The sequence below is a fragment of the Centropristis striata genome, chromosome 19 (genome assembly GCF_030273125.1).
Source record: "Centropristis striata isolate RG_2023a ecotype Rhode Island chromosome 19, C.striata_1.0, whole genome shotgun sequence".
Lineage (NCBI taxonomy): Eukaryota > Metazoa > Chordata > Actinopteri > Perciformes > Serranidae > Centropristis > Centropristis striata.
In genome coordinates this window covers 13914694-13939036 of record NC_081535.1, presented here as the reverse complement: position 1 = coordinate 13939036, position 24343 = coordinate 13914694, and the positions used below count along the sequence as shown (strand labels likewise).

At 40.7% G+C, this 24343-nt stretch overlaps 1 protein-coding gene across 1 annotated transcript; it reads right to left on the bottom strand.

Annotated features, from left to right (window-relative positions):
* On the bottom strand, nucleotides 1–19323 carry cplane1 (ciliogenesis and planar polarity effector 1). Its single transcript, XM_059358525.1, has 50 exons — nucleotides 19218–19323; nucleotides 18712–18881; nucleotides 18487–18622; nucleotides 18286–18405; nucleotides 17904–18136; nucleotides 17664–17767; nucleotides 17428–17584; nucleotides 17223–17326; nucleotides 16879–17061; nucleotides 16250–16499; nucleotides 15969–16139; nucleotides 14558–15339; nucleotides 14217–14407; nucleotides 13974–14054; nucleotides 13726–13890; nucleotides 13466–13630; nucleotides 13154–13385; nucleotides 12909–13045; nucleotides 12600–12817; nucleotides 12351–12515; nucleotides 11946–12093; nucleotides 11745–11854; nucleotides 11504–11653; nucleotides 11289–11400; nucleotides 10680–10995; nucleotides 9037–10143; nucleotides 8441–8592; nucleotides 8270–8355; nucleotides 8115–8179; nucleotides 7533–7803; nucleotides 7098–7445; nucleotides 6383–7018; nucleotides 6108–6289; nucleotides 5934–6021; nucleotides 5762–5846; nucleotides 5074–5208; nucleotides 4833–4895; nucleotides 4630–4715; nucleotides 4056–4290; nucleotides 3661–3923; nucleotides 3448–3547; nucleotides 3097–3273; nucleotides 2861–2903; nucleotides 2632–2763; nucleotides 2366–2543; nucleotides 2204–2256; nucleotides 1351–1518; nucleotides 1046–1182; nucleotides 666–889; nucleotides 1–545 (listed from the first exon to the last, which is right to left on the bottom strand). Exons 2-50 carry the CDS (start codon nucleotides 18790–18792, stop codon nucleotides 390–392), a joined length of 9681 nt encoding a protein of 3226 aa, XP_059214508.1. The 5' UTR covers nucleotides 18793–18881; nucleotides 19218–19323; the 3' UTR covers nucleotides 1–389.
* Between the last annotated feature and the right edge of the window lie 5020 nt (nucleotides 19324–24343).

Below are 24343 nucleotides of genomic sequence, written 5' to 3'. Positions count from 1 at the left end.
TCTATATATTTAATAGTTGAAACAATACAAAAATAAATTAGAAATATAGAAAACTCACAACACACAAATGGCACAAACCTAAATGTTTAAAATAGGACATTACTGTCAATATCAGTGGAACAAATATTGAAAATGAAATAAGACAATTAAATTGCTTAAACCCCAGAATGTATTGTACCTACTTTACCAATAAAAAATAAATATGTCTTGTATTTAATATCGCTGCTGATAATATACATTTAGGTAAACATATCTAAATTATAATTCATGTTATCATACTTAAAAGGTTTCTGAATTACAGTATTGTCAATAGGCACAGAAAATATTATGTTTTCCACTAATAAATCATCTAGTTTTTTTTTTTTTTTCATTCCTTGAGACACTGAAGCTCAATCGTCCTCTGCAGCCACCATCCTCTCGATAGCTGCCCAGTCTATTCTGCTGAGGCTGCTGCCGCCACTCTCAGAAAGGTTGTCCAGCCAGTCCAACCCCGACACACCAGCTGTGGCACCATTATCCTGCTCATCCAGCACTCCAGCCAAAACCTGAGACGTGTACAACAATTTATGAATCATCACATCATCTATCAACGAAAAAGTATTATTATTTTCCATCTACAGTAGTTACGTTAATCTCAGACATGGGCTGATGAATGTGATTCTTACTATGTTAGACTCTGGTTCCAGTAGCCTATTCAGGTCCGAAGTGGGCTCCCAAAGGTTCGCCCCCTCTCTCTCTTCCATCCTCGTCTGCTCCCTCAGGATCCCTCTCCCTGCAGCAGCCCCTCTCGAAGGGCCTTTGTTCGGCTCTGTCTTGTGGCTCTTGTGTGTGCGTGTGAGCATACCACGTCTGGTCACCTGAGACAGACGGTCCCCTGGTAGAGAGGTAACTAACACAAAATTCACACAACATGAACACATTAAGCAAATTAAAAATTTTTTGAGTGAAAATATAACTACATGGTATACCAACAGCTGATAGTCACACATATTTTCAGTAAGCGTTTTTTCCAAGACACCAAAGCAGCTGATTCTCATTATAATACCTGGTCTATGTAGTCCCAGTCTCCTGCGGTAATCCTCTGAAGCCTGCCCCTGCGTTTCAGCAGTCCATGGGCGAAAGTAGGGTTGAGCTTGTTCCGACTTAAGACTTCTTTTTTCATTGGCAGATACACTGTAAGCCCTAAGAAAAAGATATTTCCCCCATTACCTGCAAATCATTCCTCTGTACATACTATAATCATTGTGGTATAATGAATGAATTAATAATGGTTTATTCAAATGCTAGATCAGAGTACAATTATTCTTTAATGAGTTAAGATCCTGGTCAGATTACTGTTGCAGGAGATACCTGTGAGTGTTCCCAGAGGGTGGAGCGGAGGTGGGTCGTGTAGTTAAGGGTACTGATGAACCTTCAGCCCTTGTATAAGTGTGTAGGGTCGGAGGACTTGTGGCAAAGTCACTGACCAAAGACCAGGCTTCCCGGGTCCTCTGGTTGTATTGATCCAGAAGCATCAACCTATCAAATCAAATGGAAATTAGTTATACATAACACATACATACTTCAATACTTATATAATATATATATATATATCTTTATATATTATACTATATTGCTTTTATTTTTATATCACATATATACTACACTTTACTATACTGTAATATAGTACACATTACATTTGATATTCTGTTAAACTACTTTACTATGCTATGTTGTTATATGATAATACTACTTTTTCATTGCACTTCTACTATATCTTATACGTCTATACAGTTTACATAACACTAAACTTGCTGCTATTTAGACTGGTGCCCATGATTCCTTTATTTGTCTCTTTGTGCTGTACTGTTATTATCTAGGTTTCTTTTATTTGTGAACTTGAACTATGTGTCTTTAACTGTGTGTCTGTACAGCACTTTGATTGACATCATCTGTTTTTAAATGTGGTTTATAAATACATTTGATTTGACTTGACTATTAAACATACTTTATCTAACTAACTTGTCACTTTAATTTGTCACTTACCTTGAAACTTTTTTAATAGCTCTTGTATAGTTCATACTTTCTGTGGTAGTTGTATATGCCTCTTATTTTATTATTTGGTTTTCACTTCTCAGGTATAATCTGTATTTATTTATGTCTTTGTGCTGCTGCAACACTAAGCATATGTTATTGTACACTAACAATGTAAACAGGTACATACTTTTCTTTTTCCTCTCTGGTTTTCCAAATGGCTTGATTCTTGTTTGTTGATTTCTGCAGGGGGCAGAGCAGGCAAATAACAATGTGAATTTCATTTTTTTAAATTACATACAATGGAATATATTACAATATGAATTCCAGTTAAGAGGTAAACATATCTCACCATTTTTCCAGATGTAGAAAAAGGTTTGTGCTCCCTCTCCCTCAAGCTGTCTCTGTGTTTTTGATAAGCAGCCAGTCGTTCTCTCTGTTTTCTTCTCATCCAGATCCTCAGCTCTCTCTTCTCATCCTCTGAACGGACAACTTTCTGTGATATCCAACTTCTTTGCTGCTGGTCCATCCTGTTAGGGGTCATGTTATTGTTCAGCTAAGTGATAAATCATAGTTGTTTAGATATTCACTTGGACTGAATTTTAGTCCGTACCATACCTGCTACTGTGCGCAGCCTGCACATTGGAGAGATCAAGGTCAGTAGGGGATAAATACCCTTCCCTCACCAACTCGTCTAAGATTTCTGCTGTATCGGATAACCCAGTCTGACCCAGATTCTCATCCGCCCATCTAGAGATGTACAAGTAGAGGACAGAGTATTGTAAAATCGAAGGAATAAAAGAACAGTAAGAACATCCAAAACAGATGATGCAAGTCAGAAACCTACACAGAAGATATTCCAGATGCTTCACTCAGCTGATCTTTAACTCCTGTGGGAGCAACAAAACAGATGAAATTGCACCTTTTAAAAACAACCATGTATATGACGACTATGCAAGAATAAAGAATCCATCAGTTTTTGTATCTATTCATCAACCAAACAAGCAGTTGCTTGCCATGATGCATGCTGATTGTTTAAGGTAGTGGAAGATTGTCTGAAATGTTTGATTAAACTGTCTTTACTATGAGGGCTGTGAAGGAATGAAGGACCAGCGTTGTGACTGTTGGAGTAAGACGAATAACGAAAAGGCTTCCTTTCGTGAGCCCAGGAGTCATTATGAAGCACGCCTTCATTCTGATTTTCTTCTTCCTCTTCCCAGGCATTTGGTTCAGCTGAAGTGTCCAGCGGTGGTAACCGTGCTATGAAAGAACGCACAACACAGTCTTCTTTTAAAAATAATATTATAGTTTTATATATTAGTGTATTAAACCTTCAGCATTGCTTTTTGTTTCAGGGTTTCAAGGACTTGCAACGTAAATTAAAATACAATGCAGTTGTGGCTATTATTACAGATGAATAATTTTAAGTAATACCTTCACGTGGAACAGCCAGTCTGACAGTTTTCTTTACTGCCGTGGTGGTTTTCACGTCAGGAGCCAAGACTGGCGTGAGCTTTTCAATAGTGTTCACCAGCTACACAAGCAACAATATATGAAATTTGTTGTCAGCCTTCAAAGACAATTTGTAAATTGCTGTGTCATTAATACTGTAAGCAGGATAAATGCAAAAACAACATGCTTATGTACCATCCTGGAGTTTGAGAAGTCCATCTCCAGATAGTCTGCAATGTTCTGTAGAGCAGCTAACTGAGCATCCAGCTCTGATAGGCGAGAAGAGAACCAGACTGTAGGAGTTGCAGATGAGGTACTGTGAGGTCTGCCTTCCTGGTTCTTTATGGCTTGACAGATTTGAGAGTCGGGTGGATCTACAACGTGTTGCAAAGTGATTCTCTCTGGACCCTCAATGTTGGGCTCAATGTGGCTGAGTGATGGTGACTCCTCTGGGATATCTAGAGAGTAGAGTACAACAGATATTTGAACCATATTCTACTGTGTTGTGTTGTTCTTTGTTGTTGATCTGATTGTATTCAGTATAAAGACATCGTTGCATTCAACTTCTCGTTATGAAGACTTGAACAGACCTGTGTGACATCTCCAGTGGAGATCCTCTGGACTTGTGACTGAGGGTTGTGGATCAGCAGCAGCAGCACTCCTAATAACCGAAGTTGCCAGTAAATGAAGCTGAGCAGAAGTAGGTGAAGATGGCAGGATGGAAGGAATGTTTTGTGCTTCTCGGTTGACACAGGGTGGCAAATCCTGATGCAGGTTTCCGTCTTCTAGATCCAAGACACTTATGAACTGGCGACCACCCAGACCCTGAGAGACAAAGACAGAGAAACAAAGACAATTATAAGCGATTATAAGACATATTCTTATAATCACGAGAAAATAGAAGGAACAGATGCTCTGGTGACACCAGAAGTTATAGATGTTCTCGGGTTATCCAAGGGTCACAGATGACTTTGTTGGTATAACTACTCGACCTGCACATGCGCGAGATGGAATATACAGTGCTTAAAGCACCGTCTCTGGCGGTCATCCAGAATTCATAGAACCGTAGTTACATACGTAATTCTCGACTTATTCACAGCTTTGGAGTTTAACAGCACCATTCCCAGTCCCTGCTGGGTCCACCTTATATATCTGGCCTCTTACCAGATTCCTCTCTGGCTGCTGTGGGGTTTCTTCTTTTTCTTGCACAAAGCGCTTGTTGCAAACCTGCAGATTCTCTGAACTTTGTGCTTGATGGAGAAAAACACACATACACAAAAACACATGATGGTTAACTCCTCATTATGGTCACAATAAATTAAAAGCAGTGTTTTATCTTTGTACCTTGAATTTTCAAAACCACTTACATTTAGGACTGGGAGCAGTCATAGAGGCAGACACCGCTTTATCCACAAGAGTGGGAGGAGAAGCTGAAAAAAAAATCAACATGTTATATCAATGTCAATAATCTTGTTTGTTTTTGTTATTTCAACATGCACTTGAAACAACCTAGGCAGGCACATACAAGCAACAGCAGTGTAATAGCATTACAACTTTAAAACTATTACAACATTAACACTGTACAGTGCAACCCTAACTGTAACTCACCTGGGTCTGTGTTGGTGAAAGCATCATGGCACTCTGGGGGTCTTTTACATGTGGAAGCATAGGCATGAAGCTCAGCCGAAGTGGACGCGGCCCTGTCCAACAATCTCTGACCAGTCAGCAAAGATTTAATGGCCCCTGGGAGTTAAAGTTAATTATAAAAAGAACAACAGATCAATAGACATTTTAATGTCCTAAAGCAGGATAAAATGCTGTGGAAAAAGAAGCTACAGAGTGCTCTTTCAGCAACATTTATAGGAGCCTTTATTTAACTGCTAGTCCAAAGGAGGGTATTCAACATTAATATTAATTTTGCTCATGTGATTATCTTGAGGTTTATAATGGCATAAGATAGCAAAGAGAAACTTGGTTTGTGTGCAGTTCATCAGAATATAACCATTGCCAAGACGTCAAAGAAAATGTGTATCTTAATTCTATCAATGTCCATTTGAAATTACGATAATGCAGTTCTGTTTTCTCCCTTTGAGATGAAGTGGTGTGGTCTCTTTTTTCATTCTTCACGCACATATTTCTGTACAACTATTAAATTCTTTCAGGGGAGAAATGATATCGCTTCTCCCCCCTCTTTCTAAAGGCTGGTTTTTCCCTTATTTTGATCATCACAATCCATTTGGGACCGTAACTCTCTTAATATATCAGTTTATTTGTGAAATGTGTATTTAACAATTACCAAATTGAGCCAGATTGGCAACCTCCTGCCCAGGGGGGATGTTTTCTTCAGCTGCAGGCTCTTCATTTACAGGCTCATTTGTCTGCTGTTGATATATTGGAACAAACAAATTATGTTGGAATTACACTAGGTAGTAGCACAAAATGTCTCATTCCAATTAATATTGTACAACCTCTTGTGTAGGGATGATAGACTCATTTGGTCTGAATGTGACCTCTGCTTTTGTTGCCCTCCCCGCCTTCTCCTCTCTCCTCTTCTGCCTATAAACAACACACAGTGAAGATGGTGAGTAAAATAATCAGCTTAAAATAGGAAATCAATAGCTTGAAAATTATAATGTAATTGCCTCTTGGTGGAGTTAGCGCTGGAAGAAGTGGTAGCTCTTCCAGAGCTTTCAGTAGGAGGATCTACTGTGAGAATCCGCAGTCGAGCCTCTCCAGCATTCTGCCTCCAGATTGCTGAATTTGTCAACTCCTCCATGGACATGAGACGGGGGATTTGGGCTGGAGGAGCTGCCACGGGAAACCTCTGTGGCAGAGACAGATATCTATACATAAACTACAATGCAAGATTTAATGAGACCAAATTACAAAATCTCTAAATAATGGAAGCATTTCTTGCCATTTTTGGTTCACAATCTAAATGTAGAAGCTTGATCATTGGTGTTTCTCCCCTCAGGGCTGCAATGACAGTAGCAGGCCTGGAGGAATGTGGTAGAGGTAGTTGTGGGAATGTGATGTTGCTGTGCTGAACAGGCTCAATGTGCAGCAGACGAAGGCCCTGCGTCGGTGCAGGTGTGTGAGCTGGCATAGCAGGAGGAAGCAGGGAGAACCCTTGCCCCCTGGATCTTTCACACGTCTGACTCTTGGGTTGAGAGTTCCTGGTCGTTGGATCATGTGGGGGATTAAAACTGAGTTGTCTTTTTGGAACCGAGTGGTCATTGTTTTTAAGCTTGTGCTGATGGGATGCTATAGTTGCAGGGTTTGCAGTGTGGAGGCCCTGGGAGCTTTGGGGATGGTATGGGACACTCTGCTGGGGCAATGGAGGACGGTGGAGCTGAAGTAACTTCAAGCCTAAGACCTGTGGAGCAGGATCACTTTGTATGCTATCATTAGAAGGCAGTAACACAGGGGTACTTTGAATAGCATGACCGGTGTCAGCAGTGGCCAGAAGCCCCTGTGAGGGTGGGATTAACCTTCTACTTTCACTAAACTGGATTTCTGGTGACACTGCCTGCACAGAGAGTGGCTGCATTTCCTGAGAATAAAAAAAACATTTTTAGTTTCAGATTAAGTTATTGTTAACATAGAAGCAAGCAAATTAACAGAACACTTACCTGATAACTTAAACCTGCACCCTCAGCAGTGGAGCTGATTGTGTGAGGCTGGTTCCCTGAGCTCTGGATGGCAGGCTGATCTGCAAACATGCATGCAGGGGCCTGACTGTACTGAGGGTTGTAGGATCTTGAACTTGGCACATGTGATTGTGTCTGAGGTGGCACAGAAGTGGTGGTTTGAACAGGTAAGGCATTTGGTTGAGGAATAAAATTAGCAGCAAGAGATGATGGCACATTAGGGTGTGAGGTGCTCATGATAGACTGGGCCAATGAAGAGCTCTGCTGAGCAAGCTGCAGGTTAGAAAACGAAGCTCCCAAAACCTCCATTAGGCTCATGTAGTTGATATTCTGTAATGACAAAAACACTTCAGATGAGAGCCAATTTAAAGATGCATTTGGGACACAAACCTTTCCTTTTGGTCAGCCTGTTCTTACCTGAACCAATCTGAATAAATCTTCACCCAGACGCTGTCGCATTGGTGGAGTCTGATTGGATAATGGCTGATCGGGCGCTGTGGAATCTGCATTGGGCGCACCAGCTGTGAAGCTTTGTGGTTGAAGGTTTGGAGGGTCCACAGGTGTGTTGGGGAGCAGCACTCCTGTTGAACTTGAAGCCTCTGCATGGACCACTGCCTCAGGCTGGACAGTAGGAAGACCTTGGGGCTCTGGGGGTGGCGGGGCTTGCAGGCTTTTAACATCACTGTGGCTTAAACAACAAAACAAACAATTTCAACACCCAATGTAAGCAACTGTTTTGTATGTTGTGGCCTCATGTTTACCCAGCAACATGTCGATGTATTAATAAAAAATATACAGTGTGAGGTTGAAGAATGTAAGGGAACTACATTTATAGTTAGCAATAACAACATGATAAGATTTCAAATCTAAAAGAAAATTGCAATACTGAACAACCTTCTTCTTTAATGTTGCCACTAACTTACTTCAGTAAGTTTTTCCTTCAAGGAAAATACATATCACATACATTTTTTCTTTCAAAAGTAAAAAATAAAAACTCACAGAGAAGTGGAGCTGGACATGTCTTCAGCTTCTTCTGAGAAGTCCAAGTCTGCAAGCTTTAAACTCTGAAAGGAAGAAAAGCAACAGTGGTTTGTGAGTTTTAACAATGTTGATGATACATAAGAAGAAAAAGAATCCTAAATACTAATATTCACCGTTTCAGGAGTGCAGATGTTTGCAGAGATGTTGCCATTGGAAACAGAGGACGACACTTCCAAACCTTCACTCTCACTACTTTTGCCTTAAAATATCAAACACATCAATTAATATACTCTGTTATTACAGTCTGCATTACAGCAACTCTGATGGTCCAAAAGTTGTGCTACCTTCTTTTTCAGGTGTAACATCTAAGTCATCTAGAGATGGTTGTTGTGAACTGGACTGTTTCTGCTCAGCATGAAAGGTCTGTTGATCCTGGTCAACAGGGAGAGGTGTCCTGTGAAATGTCAGCTCTTCTGGTTCATCTGTGTGAGAACCACTACAGCAGGAAAAAAAATATTAGGTAGGTTATTTATTACCTCTGCCAAGGAGATTATGTTTTCATTTCAGTTTGTTTGTTTGTAGTTTTGTTGTCTATAAAGGATAAATAAATCATTCTATACTTTCATTCACATTGCTATATAGGGCATGGCCATGGTGGAGGTATGTGTTCTCTGGGTATCCTTTTGGTATTTACAGTAAAACTAAAAGGAACCATGCTCTTCTATATACAATTGTACAGGACATGAAATCATGTTAAATATAAATCAGTACAAAACAAACACGAAACACCAAATTATACACCATCATCTATTTAAATGCAAACATTTTTATTTTTGCTGCTCACCATCATGTGTCCAACTAATGTCATTTGCTGGTTGATGTATCTGTGCTAGTTTAGTCCAATAATAAGCCATTGTAAATAAAAACATGGAGCACTCACATGGACAGCTCTCCTTGCTGTAGATTGGGATCCAGAGCAGTGATGGGAGTGTTGGCTGATCCTGGGTAGCCTGTATCAACACTGCTCTCTCTCTCCAGGTTCTTATCCGTCTCAGGTTGCAGCACAGGGGCTACAGTCCATTGTGTTTCTGGAACTTGGATGTGGGCACTGTAGCTGTCAGTCCCGAGTAGAGCAGTGTACCTGTGCTCCAACAAGCTTAGGGAAGTGAGGACAGCAGGCGCCGAGGCTTTGACACGGATCACTACTCCTTCATCAGCTGTTCCTCCAATCCCTCCTCCCCTCTCTTTCTTCTTTTTGCCATGATGTCCTAGCAGCACCCTCCTATCAGCCCAGCGTACCATCCATTCCAGCAGCCTGCCCAGTTTTGGAAACTGAGCCTCTAGTTTAGGGTCCAGGCCCTGCTGCAGCTCAATCACAGTCTCCACAGAAGTTGAGGAGCCAAATATCAGGTTCTCTGAAGGCTGTCCTGTGGGAAAGGCACTTCGAACAGGGCTAGTTTCAGAACTAACTCCCTTCATTCTTTGGCTTAAAGGCCTTTGCTGTCTGAGGCCAAACAAACCTTTCTGCCGGCCAATTCTCAGCCCAGGGAGAGAGGTGACAGAAAAGCTAGTTCTGGATGCAGGGGCTTCACTCCAGACAGAGGAGGTTTGCAGATCAGGTGTTGTACTTTGTTTCAAAGGCTTGTAGCAGCAGCCGGCTCTGAACACTGGAGGATCATTGGCCAAGTGTTTCCTCGCTGGATGGTGCACATCTCTTTGGCGTCGATGAATAGTTGTGAGCACATCAAAGGTGAGAGAATGCAACTCTCTGTCCCGCAGCTGGGAGGAGAAGCCCTTCAACAAGGGAAGTTCACTGCCCGAGTCCCCTCCATCAGCACTATCCTTCTCTAGCACGTAGCTGAGGAAGAGCTCCAGGAAATTGAGATATTCTTCGTCTTCCAGCTCAAACTCCCAGGTGCCAACCACTGGTAGAGAGGGCTGCTCATTCTCCTTGGCATCGCCTGACTCCTCCTGAATGACACTTTCAATCTTATTAGCAGTCTTCTTTGCATGTTCTTTGTGTCTTACTTTTTTTGTTTTTTTCCCCCTGCAAGAAACAACACAAAATAAGCCACTAGGGTTGTCAAAAATATCGATACTCAAAAAAGTACTGATACTAAAACGTTGTATCCAGATACAATACTAATTTTCAAAAGTATCGATACATAGCCAAGGAATGAACACTTAAGTTATTTTTTTTTATCAATCTTGCCTAATATTGTGCACAGCATACAACCTCAAAATATTGTTCTAATTGTTATTGTTTATTGTATTTTTTTTTTTTTTTGCACTACCTCAGACCTGAAGCTTGTTATCAGAGTTGCAGTTTCTTTTTGCACAACTGTTTTCTATTATAAATAGTTAACCTGTGGTTCTGTTAATTTTTACATGTTGCATTTTTCTTGTTAATAAATATATTTCTGTTAAATTTTGGGGTCTTTGTTTTTATCCTTGTGGTGTCGAAAATGGTATAGAGTATCAAATATTTTCCTGAGTATCAAGTTGAAAACTTTAGTATCGTGACAACCCTATAAGCCACAACATAGATGCATGACACCTCAGTGTTATAGTAGTGCTGTTTACCTTGTCATAGCTCTGCTATGCATTTCTGGAGAGATAGCCTCAGATGTATTTTCTACAGTGTCTCCATCACTGTAAACGGGGGGGAATCCACAATCGGTTAAGGTGCTTGTGCTCAGACTTGTACCAAATGAGAGTTGCTTCAACATGGCCATCCCATGTTTGCTCCCCCTGTCCTCCTCCTCATCCTCTTTCTCCCACAGATGGAGCTCAGGGAGGGCCAGGTGCCTCGTCACACGCCCAAGATGTTTTCTCCTCTGCCTGAATTTGTCTTGAATCACAATCATCATCAACTCATTCACCTTCTCTTTTTCCCCCTCTAGAGAACAGACAGAATATCACAGCATACAGTGATCATAAGTAACCAGCACTAATAATAGCACAATCAAGACTGGTTTGGAATTTCAGAAATATGATTTTGATGACAAATATATATTAATAATTATAAAATGAAAATGCAGTAGCAACACAGTGCAACCACAGACAGAGGACCAACTACCAATATCCTATTGCCTGAAAGCTGCATCTGGCAGTCTGGCTGAGGTAACTTAAGCTATTTTAATTCTTTAGTTTAGGTCTTTTTGCAAAATGCTCTGACAGAAATGTTCTTACCGATTACATTGCATCGCCTGAGTCTCTGCAGCTGTGAGTTGTACTTTTCTCGCAGAGGGACTCTGACAGACTCTTCTTCCTCTGGGAAAGCACGTACCAGTGTTTCTGCCACCTAAGAAGGAGAACAGGCAAGGGAAAGCAATTTACTCACTCAAGGTCATCCTGTTTTACCTTAATGAAGACTGTTTATGTAAGAAAAGGCAAGAAAAAGTCACCAAAGAGAGAGGAGGAAGTTCAGACACAAGGCTGAGCAGTATGTCCTGGAGGATCTCCTCAGCGTTGAGGAAGCAAGAGAAAGGCAGGAACCGACAAGCCCAGCGCAGAGCATCAACACAGGTAGATCTCACTTCTGAACCATCAGAAATCTGAGGAACACAATTACAAAAATCATAGGGCGTCTGTGGCTGAGGATATTTATAAATAACCAAGTCACACAATCAAACACAAATGGAATACCTGCTCATCTCTATCATACTGTCTGGCAGCCTGATACTTCCTGCAGGAAATGGAGAGCTGGTCCCTGACGTGCAGCATCCAGCACAAACCGCACAGCTCCCTGAAACAGACTTGTGTAAGAAATATAGTTAATAAGTACTACCTGAAAGTAAATAACTGATTATGACATTAGCAATTTATTGAGTGGTGAATCTATCTTACTGATAGTTTGAATGGTGTCAGGGTCCAGATGACCATCTTTATTTGGCCCCCGTTTGAAGAATCCACTACGGGTAACAAACCTCATCAGGCCTTCTGGAAAAGCCTTTTCTTCTTCAGCAGCTGACGGATAGGCGTATTTCTTCTTGATCTGACAACAACATCACACATCATATCACCCCACTTATTTCTTGTTACAACTAGTTTCTTTTTGTACAATGCACCATTGAAACTGTAGCACAATTTGCATTTCTTCAGAAAAAAAGTTGTTGCTGATGTCAAGTGAAAAAACTCTTGTATTTGAAATGCATGAAACTGTAAACAAAGAATATCAGCTATGTCAGCTGCACTTGGGGATTTTAATCTCTTTATTAAAATCAATTAAAAATCTTCAGAGTCAGAAAGTACCTTGTGCAGTATGTGTCTGGCACGGCGCAGATGACTGATGTACCACTGGGCAGCAGGATGGCAACACCGTGCAGATCTCAGGAGTAACAATAATCTTTGGAGAACTCCGGACACTTTGTGACGTGATGCAACTTCTGCAAATTGCCCTATTGTCCCTATTGGGTCCTAAGAATGAGACACACAACATTTAATTATAGAATTTATAGCTAAATATACTGTATATAAAGGCTGATCTTCTATGTTATGTACCTGTGTGTTGGGAGAAGGCTGAGGGCAATAAAGAGGTGGGGAAGGCAGATACAGTCCACTGGGCACCATCAAGGGCAGGCAAGAACACAGGTCCTTGGCTGTGTCCAGCAAGGAAGACAAAGGGGAAGACATAACATTGACTCCAGCCATGACTGAAGCCTTCAGAATCTCCTGTATTGAAACCTGTAACAAGTCCCAGTCTTCTCCTTCTGAAGGGTCTAGTAAAGGGAATTGAGACAAAGCACGGATTGAAATTAAAGTTTTTTTATGTGAATTGTGGTCATCTTATAGCTCTCAGATGACACTAACCTGCAAAGCTCTTGTCAGCATCTTTATCTCTGCAGTCTTGGGAGTCAGATTTATTGCCAAGAAGACACTCCAACTCAACCTGAAAAATGCTTTCTGGTTCTAAAGCTGCTGGGAGGTGGAACTCTCTTCTCCTGAGCCTGATGTTAATGAAAACAAACATGGTAAAAGTTGAACATTTAATTGAATTAATTGCAGTGAATCCATTTTATTCACTCCTTGATTATACTGTGTTCTTTCACACTGACCAAGTGAAGTCAAAGTGGTCAGTGCAGTAATTTGTATATGCCAGGCTCAGAGAGGCCGCTGTCTTCCAGTCGCCAAGATGATAAGCCAACCAGGCAGTCTCAGGAAGCAGACCCCCCAGCAGGAGCAGGTCCTGGGCGTAGTCTACTGTCCATACTTCTGACAGCTGCTGTTGTCGCACTGCTCTAGCCACCTCCTCCTGGCACAGTGGCACCAAGCGCCCAACGTCAGGGGCTGGGAAAGAACATTTTACTAAATAGCGGTATAAATAAAGAAATTATATTTTTAAGTGACAAATAATTACTGAAACACACCATGAGGTAGATGTAGTGGAGGCAAGACAGCCACATGGTGAGGGGGTAGGATGTAGAGTGGTTGGTTGGTGAAATAAGAGGCCATGAATCTCCCCAGGGTCTGAACCACGGCACAAGCTGCATCATTGTGAAGATCCATCGGCAGCCACATGCAAGGAGGAGAATCTGTAGAGCATAAAGGAAGAGATTATATTAATGTATTTTCTTTAGCTTAATTATTAACAATTCACCTGTTTACCATTTTATTGTCTAAAGCTGACCTGTTACGCAAGTAATGTTGTCCCTCTGGTGTCCAGCCCTGTGCAGGATTAAGCGGGACATGTGGTCCCCCAACTCCTGTGCTTCTCTCAGACGGTACTGGGAGAGCAGACTGTATAGGAGTGCCAGACAATGCCGTGTCTGCTTGAAGACGCTACGATCGCAGCCTGACAGAAAGACATATGATTACCATTTTAGACTAAATGTGACCTGTGTACTTAAATGGAACAATTGAAGCAGGGGTTCTAACCTTTGTTACTCTCCTCACAGATTTGCGACCGCCATGAATCTGCACTTTTGAGGTACGAGCCACACAGGAAAAGATGTTCACCTGGAGGAACAAGAGTGAAATACGAAACATCAATAATTATTCAGATATATTCTGACATATTTCTCCAATCTGAACTACAGTTAAATTGCTTTTGGTTTATTTTGATTTAATGAATGCATTTATTTCCTGTAGTGGGTGCAATTACCATAGTTAGATACAGACCTGGGTAACTCAGTAGTGCAGGACCCTCCTCTAGCCTTTCTCCTGTAGCCTGCAGAGCTGTTTGGATCTGTGACATGATGACAGACAATCGTTGCTGTTCCTCCTTCCAGCCATCACAGCCTTTAAAGTTTTTTAGTTCCACCATATACTGCTGGGTGATTCTGTAGACCCACTGCCACACTCCCAACAATCTGGCCAATACATAAAATCGTCAATTTCTTTAATTCACAGCCTCAAATTCCAGCCAAAACATGACATTCAGTGACTAAGACTTGCATACAAAACAAAAATAGTTTGCTCATAAATACTGACATATTAAAATCCAGAGAGATGGTTTGTACCTGCTGGATGGTCGCTGGGGAATAGGTAGTGCCTGATGTACAAAACTGGACTTCTCTTCCTTGTCATCCTGTAAGAGAGGCACATAGTGTGCATCTGAAGGCCAGGGCTGTAGTGGCTGACAGAGAGATTCCTCATGTGCAGAGGACCGGACAGTTTTTTGCTGTAGGCTGTAGGTGTGATCAAGAGACTTAGAGACCAGCTCCAAGATATGCAGGACTGTGGATAAACTGTGAGAAGATAACTGACAGTGGCCAGTGTGGTGGGAGTCAGGGTGAGGGGTCAGCAGGAGACGTATCAGGCGCATACTGAGCTCCACCACCAGCCCCAGACAGCAGGGCCCATCCGAGTGAGTGTTATCCCAGGGAAGAAAAGACAGAAGGGATTTAAGGAGGTGCAGAAGGCAAGCAGAGACTGAAGTATTCTTTTTTCCTGTGGTCACAGAGCGGGGCATCAAATGAAGTAAAGCAGCCAATCGAACCACACAGTAAAGGGTATGCTTCAGCAGATGAGTTCTGTTTTCCACAGTATTTCCTAGAGACATGCCAAGAGCCCAAGCTGTTAACAGCTTAGTCTGGATTTGACCAAGTTCACGCTGAGGAAGACGAGTCTTCCTCTCTGTTTCAACAAAGTGCTTTTCATAATCTGGGCTTGTAACAGTGTCAGTTTGTGTGTCCAGGGCGTGGAGCGTGTCAAACATTGAGGCAAATTCGAGACGCCCGCCATCCTCCATATGAGATCCAACAGGAGGTCCGTCTACATCGGAGTCATCGTCAAAGAAAGTCTAGGAAACCATACAAACAACAGATAACATAAATGAATCAAGCAACTAAATACAGCAGCCATGACAGAAATAACCGGCACAATAGTAATTTGACATAAAAAAATGCCAAATAAAAACAGGAAAGGCTGCGTTTTCAAGTTATAAGACAAAAAGATACAATCATGAAGACAGAGACAGACAAATTCTAAATAGGATTACACATTTTTCAGCAAATAAAACTTCACAAATTAGAACGTATAATTATCCAAGCACCCTTAACTGTGCTACCATGGAAATAGCATCTTGCTTCTGTGCAATTTGTAAGTATTTAAATGAGGTAAATAATTGAAAAACTATATTCTATGAAAATCAGCCTCATTGCAAAAACCATCCAATTCACAACTGAAGCACACCAACAGCACTGACAGGCTGGGCTATAAAAACAAATATGGTTTCCCTCTGTCACGTTTAAATTTCTTGCCTGAAGTTCAGAAGAATGCCTCTGCACCTCAACAGTCAGGACCTGAGGCACTCAAAACTTTTATATGGGCATGTTAGCACGGTAATATCGTAACTGCAATATCTTTTTTTGAATTGGACTTTGAGATAAGGCAGATTGCAGTATTTCTATCTTATACTCTTTGACTGACCTGTACTTTTTCAAGAAGTTCCCTTGTACCACCTAATGTCCCCTGATCCTGCAAGAAAAGTGGCAGAGTGGATCCATCTGTGGTTGGCGTAATGACAGAGTCTGCAGTGTTGGGTCCACAGCTGTCAAGATTTAAGCAGGATATGGACTCCAGCCATGCCCTCACATGAATCTGAAAATAATGAACGTGAAGAAAACATTTGTCAAGAAAAGTACAGCAAAGAGTGCATACTAAATCTGAGTAAGTTCCCTCTTCCCACTCCTAGAGGACCAGTTTACCACCTGTGACTTATCAAGTATCCGGCTGGCCTTCTCAAGGTCCTTGCTTGTGTCATTTAGAAGTGTTTTCAGCAGCAGGGCAGGAGAAGGCCTATCTAACACCCTCATAACTGTTGCCATGTAGCCATCAGACACAATGAAGTACAACAGCCGTGGATGCCAGGTCACAGAATACCGCTGCCTTAAGACATCTCGTAAAGACAAGCTAGAGCTGGACAGAGAGGGCTCTGCTTTCCCTGCAGACATGGGTGCCCTTCAGAGGGGAAGAATAGAAAACTTTATCAGTGACATTATATCAGTGCTGAAATGATAAATTGAGCGATTAGTAGCAAACCAATTATCATATTATTATTATAAGTTTTTTGACAATCGAATAATTGTAAAAGTAATTTTACCAGCCAAAATATGATTAATGAAGCCAATAATCAGCAGATTAGCTTTTATTGAAACTATTTGTACATATAGAGAGAAGCAATGACTTAATTCCCATGGTGAAAATGAAACAACAATCAATAGAAAACATGACCACAGATGAAAGAGAATAATTTAGAATAATGAAAATCTGCCCAAATCAAGAACCAATTACTTGTAACAAGGACACAGGAAAAAATATCTATCTATCAAATGTATACCTGTAAGTGACAAGAGGGTGCAGAGGTAGGAAGTGTGCAGGCCCAAAGTCAATATTGCAACCACAGCTTGTTAGCGTGAGAAGCCCTCCAAGGCGAGCTAACATAAGAAGGGAGCCTCTCTTTAGAACACATGCCAGGAAAAGACCGCCTGGTGACCAGCTCACACTGCTCACCCAGTAGGACCTAAAAGAGAAGACATATAAAGCCCATTTTTGAATGAACACACTGTACATCAAAGACTTGAAAGTAGTTCTAATGACAGCTGATATTTCAGCTGATAATTATTTCGTGGTATCTTAAATCTTGTCAGTCTTACAGCAATGTCTGTAAAGGTTAAGCCTCACCTTATGTATTTAGAGGGGATTTCCATTTTCTTACTTCCACATCCTCCAAGACCACTTGATATTGAGACAAAATTCTGCGTGCTCACGAAGAGGACTTGTGTGGCCTGCAATCAACAAGAGGAAATATGCATCTTCATTCACATTTCTAGGGGGGAAAAGAACGTATAAAGATGTGACAGAAGAGATAGACAGGTCAGATTATCACCTTGGGCTGTCTCTGATTCAGGATGATGGCTAACAGACAGCCATCTGGGGAGAAGGCTAGCACCATGGCCCCTCTGGACTTTACTGGTTGGCAGGGTGGGGTCAGATGAGACATGGGGTATGTCTTGGTGGCCCACTGTATGCTGTATGCCACAGAACTACAAAGAGAAATGTGTTCTTTTAACTACTTTAATACACAATTAGAGTCCTGTCTGTTACATACACCTGCTCACTCACCCGACTCTTGCATGTCCTTCTTCCCATTGAATTTTCAGGCAGGTGATGATTAGCTCTTTCCCAGATGTGAAAACAAAAGCTGATAAGCAGGCATCACCCATAACCTAAATTTGGAATTGAATGAAATAACATATGAAGGCCTAATAGAAAATAAGAAATAGAGTGCATATTTGTAAATATGTGTATGTAATTGAAACATGACACAATATGCGAAATATATATTCTTTCCATCATACAGACCTCTGTCTTGACAAAGATAGTGTGTTGGGATGCTTCTTTGTCTTGTAAGGTAGGCAGAATGGAGTCTTCAAGGGGCTGTATAAGTGCCCAGTGTCCCTTGACCGTGCCATCTCGCACCCCTGTCAAATCTCTGACATCTATACACTCCCACAGGAACACTTGCCCTGTTATGCCTACCAGGAGCACACGCATCCCATCCCCTGAAACTTGGAGTGACAGTCGTGTGGCATTCCCTGAGAAAGTATACACAATAAAATATTGGAGCAAATATGTACTTGTACATCTAGGGTAAAGAATGCACCCACCCACATTTTCCAAGTGACTGTTTGTTATGGTCTCAAAGTATAGAGAACACATATACATATAACAGTACTGTGCATACCTTGAATGTCTTTGGTTATCTGAATGACCTCTGGGACTGATGCAGCAGTCTTCAACAAATCTTTATCCCTGTTCCACAAAAACAGCTCTCCTGACACCAAAAGCCCACAAAGCCACATTCCTGAAAACCAAAGAAACATTAATGTATTTCAAAATTGACAGGTGGCTTGTGTTTTGCTTTGGGTTTAAACATTAAACATACCATTGTGGGATGAGGCCATTGTCACCACACTGTTGAGCAAAGAATGGAGTTTAGGAGTCCTCTTTTTGGTGCGGCCAGACACCATGTTGATCTCACTGATCCGTCTGTCATCTAACAGGAACACAGACTCCTTCTCCTGAAGGAGGACACGACACAGGGTCACACTCACGTTGTTCTGACAAGAATAGCAAAGTTTTGGTGGCTGATATTTTTGGCAGTCCTCACCTTCCCAAGCCAACAGAATCGCGGCCATGGTTTCTTCCGTTTGATGCTGGATGACAAAACAACCTCCAACTTTAGCTCCATGTTTAAAAGACAGCGTCCGTTCTTCCTTTTGGTTTTGCATTCAGGAAGGGTTCATCGCATAGACTGTATAAAGGTTCATCGAGATCCCACTAGTCAAGCAAGACGATAAGTCACGTTAGTCACGACAAGTTGCTGCAGTGTAAACATTGTGATTTGCTACGTAGCTAGTTAGAAATGTCACTCTTAAATATGCGATAGGCTCGTTGAACGCGAACAGCAATAAAATGTCCTGGCAATATCAAATTGTTATTCGTAAATGCTATCCGTTATTTGAACCAACAACAAACCATCACCGACATCAACCTTTCCGTTAACTAGCATTAGCCGCCTAGCTAATTTAGCTAACTCCGCGCAGCACTGGTCCCAGATAAAAACCCAACCTGAGCACCTGCACGACAGTGGTTATACTCAAATGTCATGCTTACATGTTTGGTCTCGGAAATGTCAATATAACTATGGTATTACTTGGTATACCGTCGCTAATCGTTGGATATTTCGAAACTCCCTCCGCGTCGGTAGCTGGAACTATTTCCCATGATCCTCTTGGAGGAAGCTTCAACTCGTTGCCGTAGGAACGATGTCTACTACTGTTGTGGTTCAACCAATACAGACTAAACTGAGCAGCATTTTACTTACTTACTCACTCACTTACCTACTTACTAGGGCTCAGACTGATCTGACCATCTGATCAAAAAAGGATCAAAATAACAGATGGATATTAGGAAACTGAATAACCATCAACATGGACTTAGGGCATATTTAAAAGAGGAGACATACACAGACACCTTTATGTTTTTGTTTATTCACTGCCCCTCGTATTTGTCTTAGTTAAGAAAATGTTAAGCCTACACTGCATCTATTTTCCTTTTTTTTGGTTTGTCTTATGCAGTATTGTGTACAAAAAGGAAATAAAGTACTGTAAAATATATTGGGCATTTGTGTGACTGTACTAAAGCCTCAGTGTAATGCAAAAGTATTTTAAAAAATAAGGATCGTTAGTATTTTTTAGTTTATCTGAAGTTTGTGAGGTTGGCTTGCAGGTGTAAAACCAAATCAGAATTTATGCTTGTATTACTGTATTTCAGTGTCCCATCCACGGATAGGAAATTTGTGTGTCCATCTTTTGTGCAACCTCACTGCTGAAAATATTCATGTAATATTTTTTTAATTAAACATACACAAAATATTCAGCTATAAAAACCCTTACACAAACCCTTTGTTCAAATTACATTTCTTAGCACCACAAGTTGGGTAAGCTTTAATTTAAACTTGCTCACTTTGAGTGTGTTGTTGCACAACAGACAATGCTGTCACCAAGGCTGATAACTTTAGGACTATGATTGTGAGTTTATCCATCAGCAAATTCAATATGTTGATCTCTGTGTTAAACACTAAATATTATTCTCCAAAAAGACTCATAACTACAAAAAACGGCTGGAGTGGAATGCACATCCATAGATGCCTTAGAACATTGCTGCACTAGCATACTTTTGCCAGCAGGTGACACTGCTACAACAGACATTTCTATTAAGAATGTATACCAAGCATAGCAAAGTGTTTAGGTTCACATGAAAGCCAGTTCTGACTAGAGCAGAAGAGATCACTGTGGAAGATAAACACTGAGGCATAAGAGGCTTTTTGTACTTTGCCTCTGGGCTATTGCAGATATCTCCACACAAGGTCAATTTACTCTGAGGAATATGCTGGCCTTTTAACTATGTGAATGTTTGTGTGCAGTAAGTGGTCCTCTTCACTCCTAACATGCTTTGGGTTGTGTGAACTCTCGAGCAATAAGGTCTCTTAGTGGCTTGTTAGAGAGAGTTATTAGGTTTGCCCCCCGGCCCCTGCTGGTATTTAATTACCCTTGCACTCTCTCCTTTTCATCATGATGAAGATGACAGCAGCCATTGCCAATAGGTGAAAGAGGAGACTTCACCAGACCTTAATTGGTTCATTTGCCTCTGCCTGCCAGGCGCAGATGGAGCTCTTTATTACTGTCACTGCCAGGTACATTCTGGACTGACGAGAACCATCTTAAGAGGGAGAGCTTGACATCATTTGAGGACACGATGACATGGCCAAAACAGAATGATCATCAGGACGACAGTAGGTAATAAAAAAAAACAAATAGCTGCAGCCCCATACACACTGTGTGCATTCATAATATAAGCTTACCCATTCATGTGTCACCATTCTGTTTTGTTGTTTTGATCGAACTAGACTACCATGGCATTTTTGTTATGCTTATGAGCTTATTGTTCGGTCTAGCTGGGTCCAGGGTTTCAATTGTATCTCTTGCAGCATTCCTAAATAAGGTTTTTTTGTATGAAATGTCTTTGTGTGTTTCTTTACAAATGTTTGCATATGTGCATATATGCAAATATATCATCTAAGTGTCAGCTTATTGTTGAGATATTGTAGTCTCTCTACCATCTTTATTTTATTGAATATCTTGACATTGGACATAATACATTGTACAGGGTCTTTACACAGCCAGAATAGTATAAATGGGGAATATATGGCAAGAATATACAATGCAAAAGCATTATTGCAAAATTATTGTGTTTATTAAAAACATTGTTTATCAAATAAGCAATAGTTCAATTCTCTGAACATCCAGGCTTTTATTTGATGCTGAAATTAAAGCATTTTTATGTGATTTTGCATCCCTCTCTGATATAGAGCACCTATCAGGAGACACAAAACTAATTAAATTAGCATAAAATACCATTAGCTAATTGCATCACTAAGTGGAAGTAAACAGTATTTCCACACAAATCTTGTCTCAATTTGTAAAAACACTGATCATAATACACAAGAGGACCATAGACTGTATGGTTTAGACTGGGGGATTTCTGTAAATCAGAAAGAAAAAGAAAGGTCTACTCTGTAATTACCCTATAATTGCTATTTATTTGAATGCAGCCTTTCAACAAGGCCTGCAGGCACATGAGGTGGTGGCAGTTGGGTTAGGATTTCTGGATGATCCTCTTGCAAACTGAACAATTACTGCATGTGGATTCTGGAGATTTGATCATGTGTTTGAACACAAGGATCGGTATAATGTTTGCACAGCGCTCTTTAACCACATGCTAAATGGGCTCCTTTTAATTTTGATAAACTGTACAGCCATTACAACAATAAGCGATCAACTAGAAAACAATAATCCATCTACGTCTTCAGTGTTCAATATAGGGACATTAGTTGGCATGGTAACCTCATTTGCCATCTGAAGGCCTCATTCATACTGAAAAATGACAGGAAGCTGTAAAGAAACAATTCAATATTCTTTCTCACAGCAACAGTGGGTCTGAGTATGGTTGGTTTCCATCATCACATTTGTTGGGAAGATTTATTAGTGTACAGAGAGCTGAGTGCAGAATTGTGCTGCATTAAATATTGACAAATGGGTTTTCAAAGTCTAATTCAGCATTTGAGGACGAAAGAGGTGGAAAGAAATACCCTTGTTTGCTTCCTTGTCAAGAGTTAGATAAGAAGATCAACACCACTCTCATATTTGTCAGTTAAATATGAAAGTGCTTCCAGCAGGAAGCTAGCTTTGCTTGCAGACTGGAAGTGAAAAAACAGCTTTGCTGGCTCTTTCCAAAGGTCATTTTTAAATCCATACAAGAAGTGTTAAATCAATAAGTTTTGGTTTCATAGGGCGGACCAAAATAGTCCTGGCAACAAAATTGTCCCACACATTGTACATTTATTTGCTTTCTTTTCGAGATTAGATGGAAACGTTTTTCTTGTAACATTACTGTGAAAACAGCATACTAAATAGTTTTCAGCAACAACTTGTGGCAAGCTCTTATCCTGAGATATTTCTAACCTGATTAACAGGATTCCTAGTAAAATACAAGTAAGATCCTCTATTTGTTGTCAGGCCGTAGTCATAAAATAATAATTTGCATTGGAGATGTTATCCATTATTTTGAAATGTTGTGTTTCTCTGTGATGCCGCATGGGTTTAACCTGTAATTGCCACAGATGGTTGATTTCCAAGAGCTTTTAGGATAAACAAGCTTCTGCAGAAACACAGTCCCAGTTTATCATCCATTATCTTTAATGACTGTGCTAGATGGGTGCTGATTCAATGTTTTAGTAATTTATGAGGTTACAGTTTGTGGTGGTACAGAGTTGGATTGCATTATATATTTCAAGGTTTACCCATTAGAATGACTTCTAATCAGTGGTGGAAAGTAGTCAAGTACACTTATTCAAGTGCTCCATTTAAGTGCAACTTTGGCGTACGTGTACTGAGTTTTGTGCTACTATTATACTTCTACTTCAATACATGACACTAGCCTACATTTATTACATAACTTAGCTTGGCTTAGAGAGTTGCTGAGTTGCTTTGATAAGATAAGAGAACTTTGTTTGTCCTGAGGGGAATTGTTGTGCAGTAGCTGCAGTACAAAGTATGGAAGAGTGCAGATATAGAATATCAATGAAGGTGCAAGTATAAGAATATCAATCAGACATCCAAAATCAAAAAAATGTCATATAAAATATGATAATACAAGACTTTAGAGGGAGTATTTTAAGCAGTACTTTTTATATTAACAGCAAGTATATATTTCTGATAACAATATTGAATGGAGGTTGTTTGCTTTTTACTTATGGTATTATTACTTTTACTTAAAGGCATACTATGCAGTAATTGTGGCTTATTGTTTGTTAACACAACATTAAATATTGGCCTCTCCTCCCTGGCTCAATGAAGGTGGAAAAAAGCCTGGATTCACGCTCTTTTTTGACCAAGCTTTATGCGCATGTCATTTAATTTCACTGTATTTATGTTCTTTGTAAATAAACGCTGTGTATGCTATATTCACAGCTTCCTAGAACACATAAAAAATGACAGAAATTAGAAAATACAGGCAGAGGGCAGGGTCTCTGCAGATACAGACACCAACACACACTTTTAAGTGGTCATAGGTGATAATTGGGAGGGATTACTTTTGTATGTGTGTATATATTGCTTTGTTTTTTATTTTTTATTTTTTAGGAAAATCCTGCACAGCATAGGCTACCTTTAAATGATGATGTTACTTATTCCATCATTGCTCCTAACCCAGCACATAGCTTCTCCTTCACTAGTGATGGAGCTCTTTCTTCCAGCTCGGCTACTGCATATCTGATCCAATTAAGAGTGAATTACGCGCTGTTGATTGGCTGAGCTGTAGAAACATCTCCTGCACAGCGCGATTGATTTCCTAATTAGTCGTGCAGGATCCAAGTTAGACCAAAAACTTGCATTTGTTTTGGTCTAATATATCAAACGTTCTTCCCCTTTAAATCTTTCCGCGAAACAGCAACGTGCTTACTTTGACGGGTTTGGCATCACGACAGCGGCCGCCTTCTCTTACATACGATTGGACGAGCCGTGGGAATATTCAAATACAGCCTTGATTGATTGGCCCAGAGCCGGTTTCAACAGTGCAGGGGACTCATTTCCATTCCGACATCACTCTCTGTGGCACACACAGCTTGGTCTGCTGCCGAGATGACATTCTAGCAACTGCACGGGGGGGAAAAATCGGTG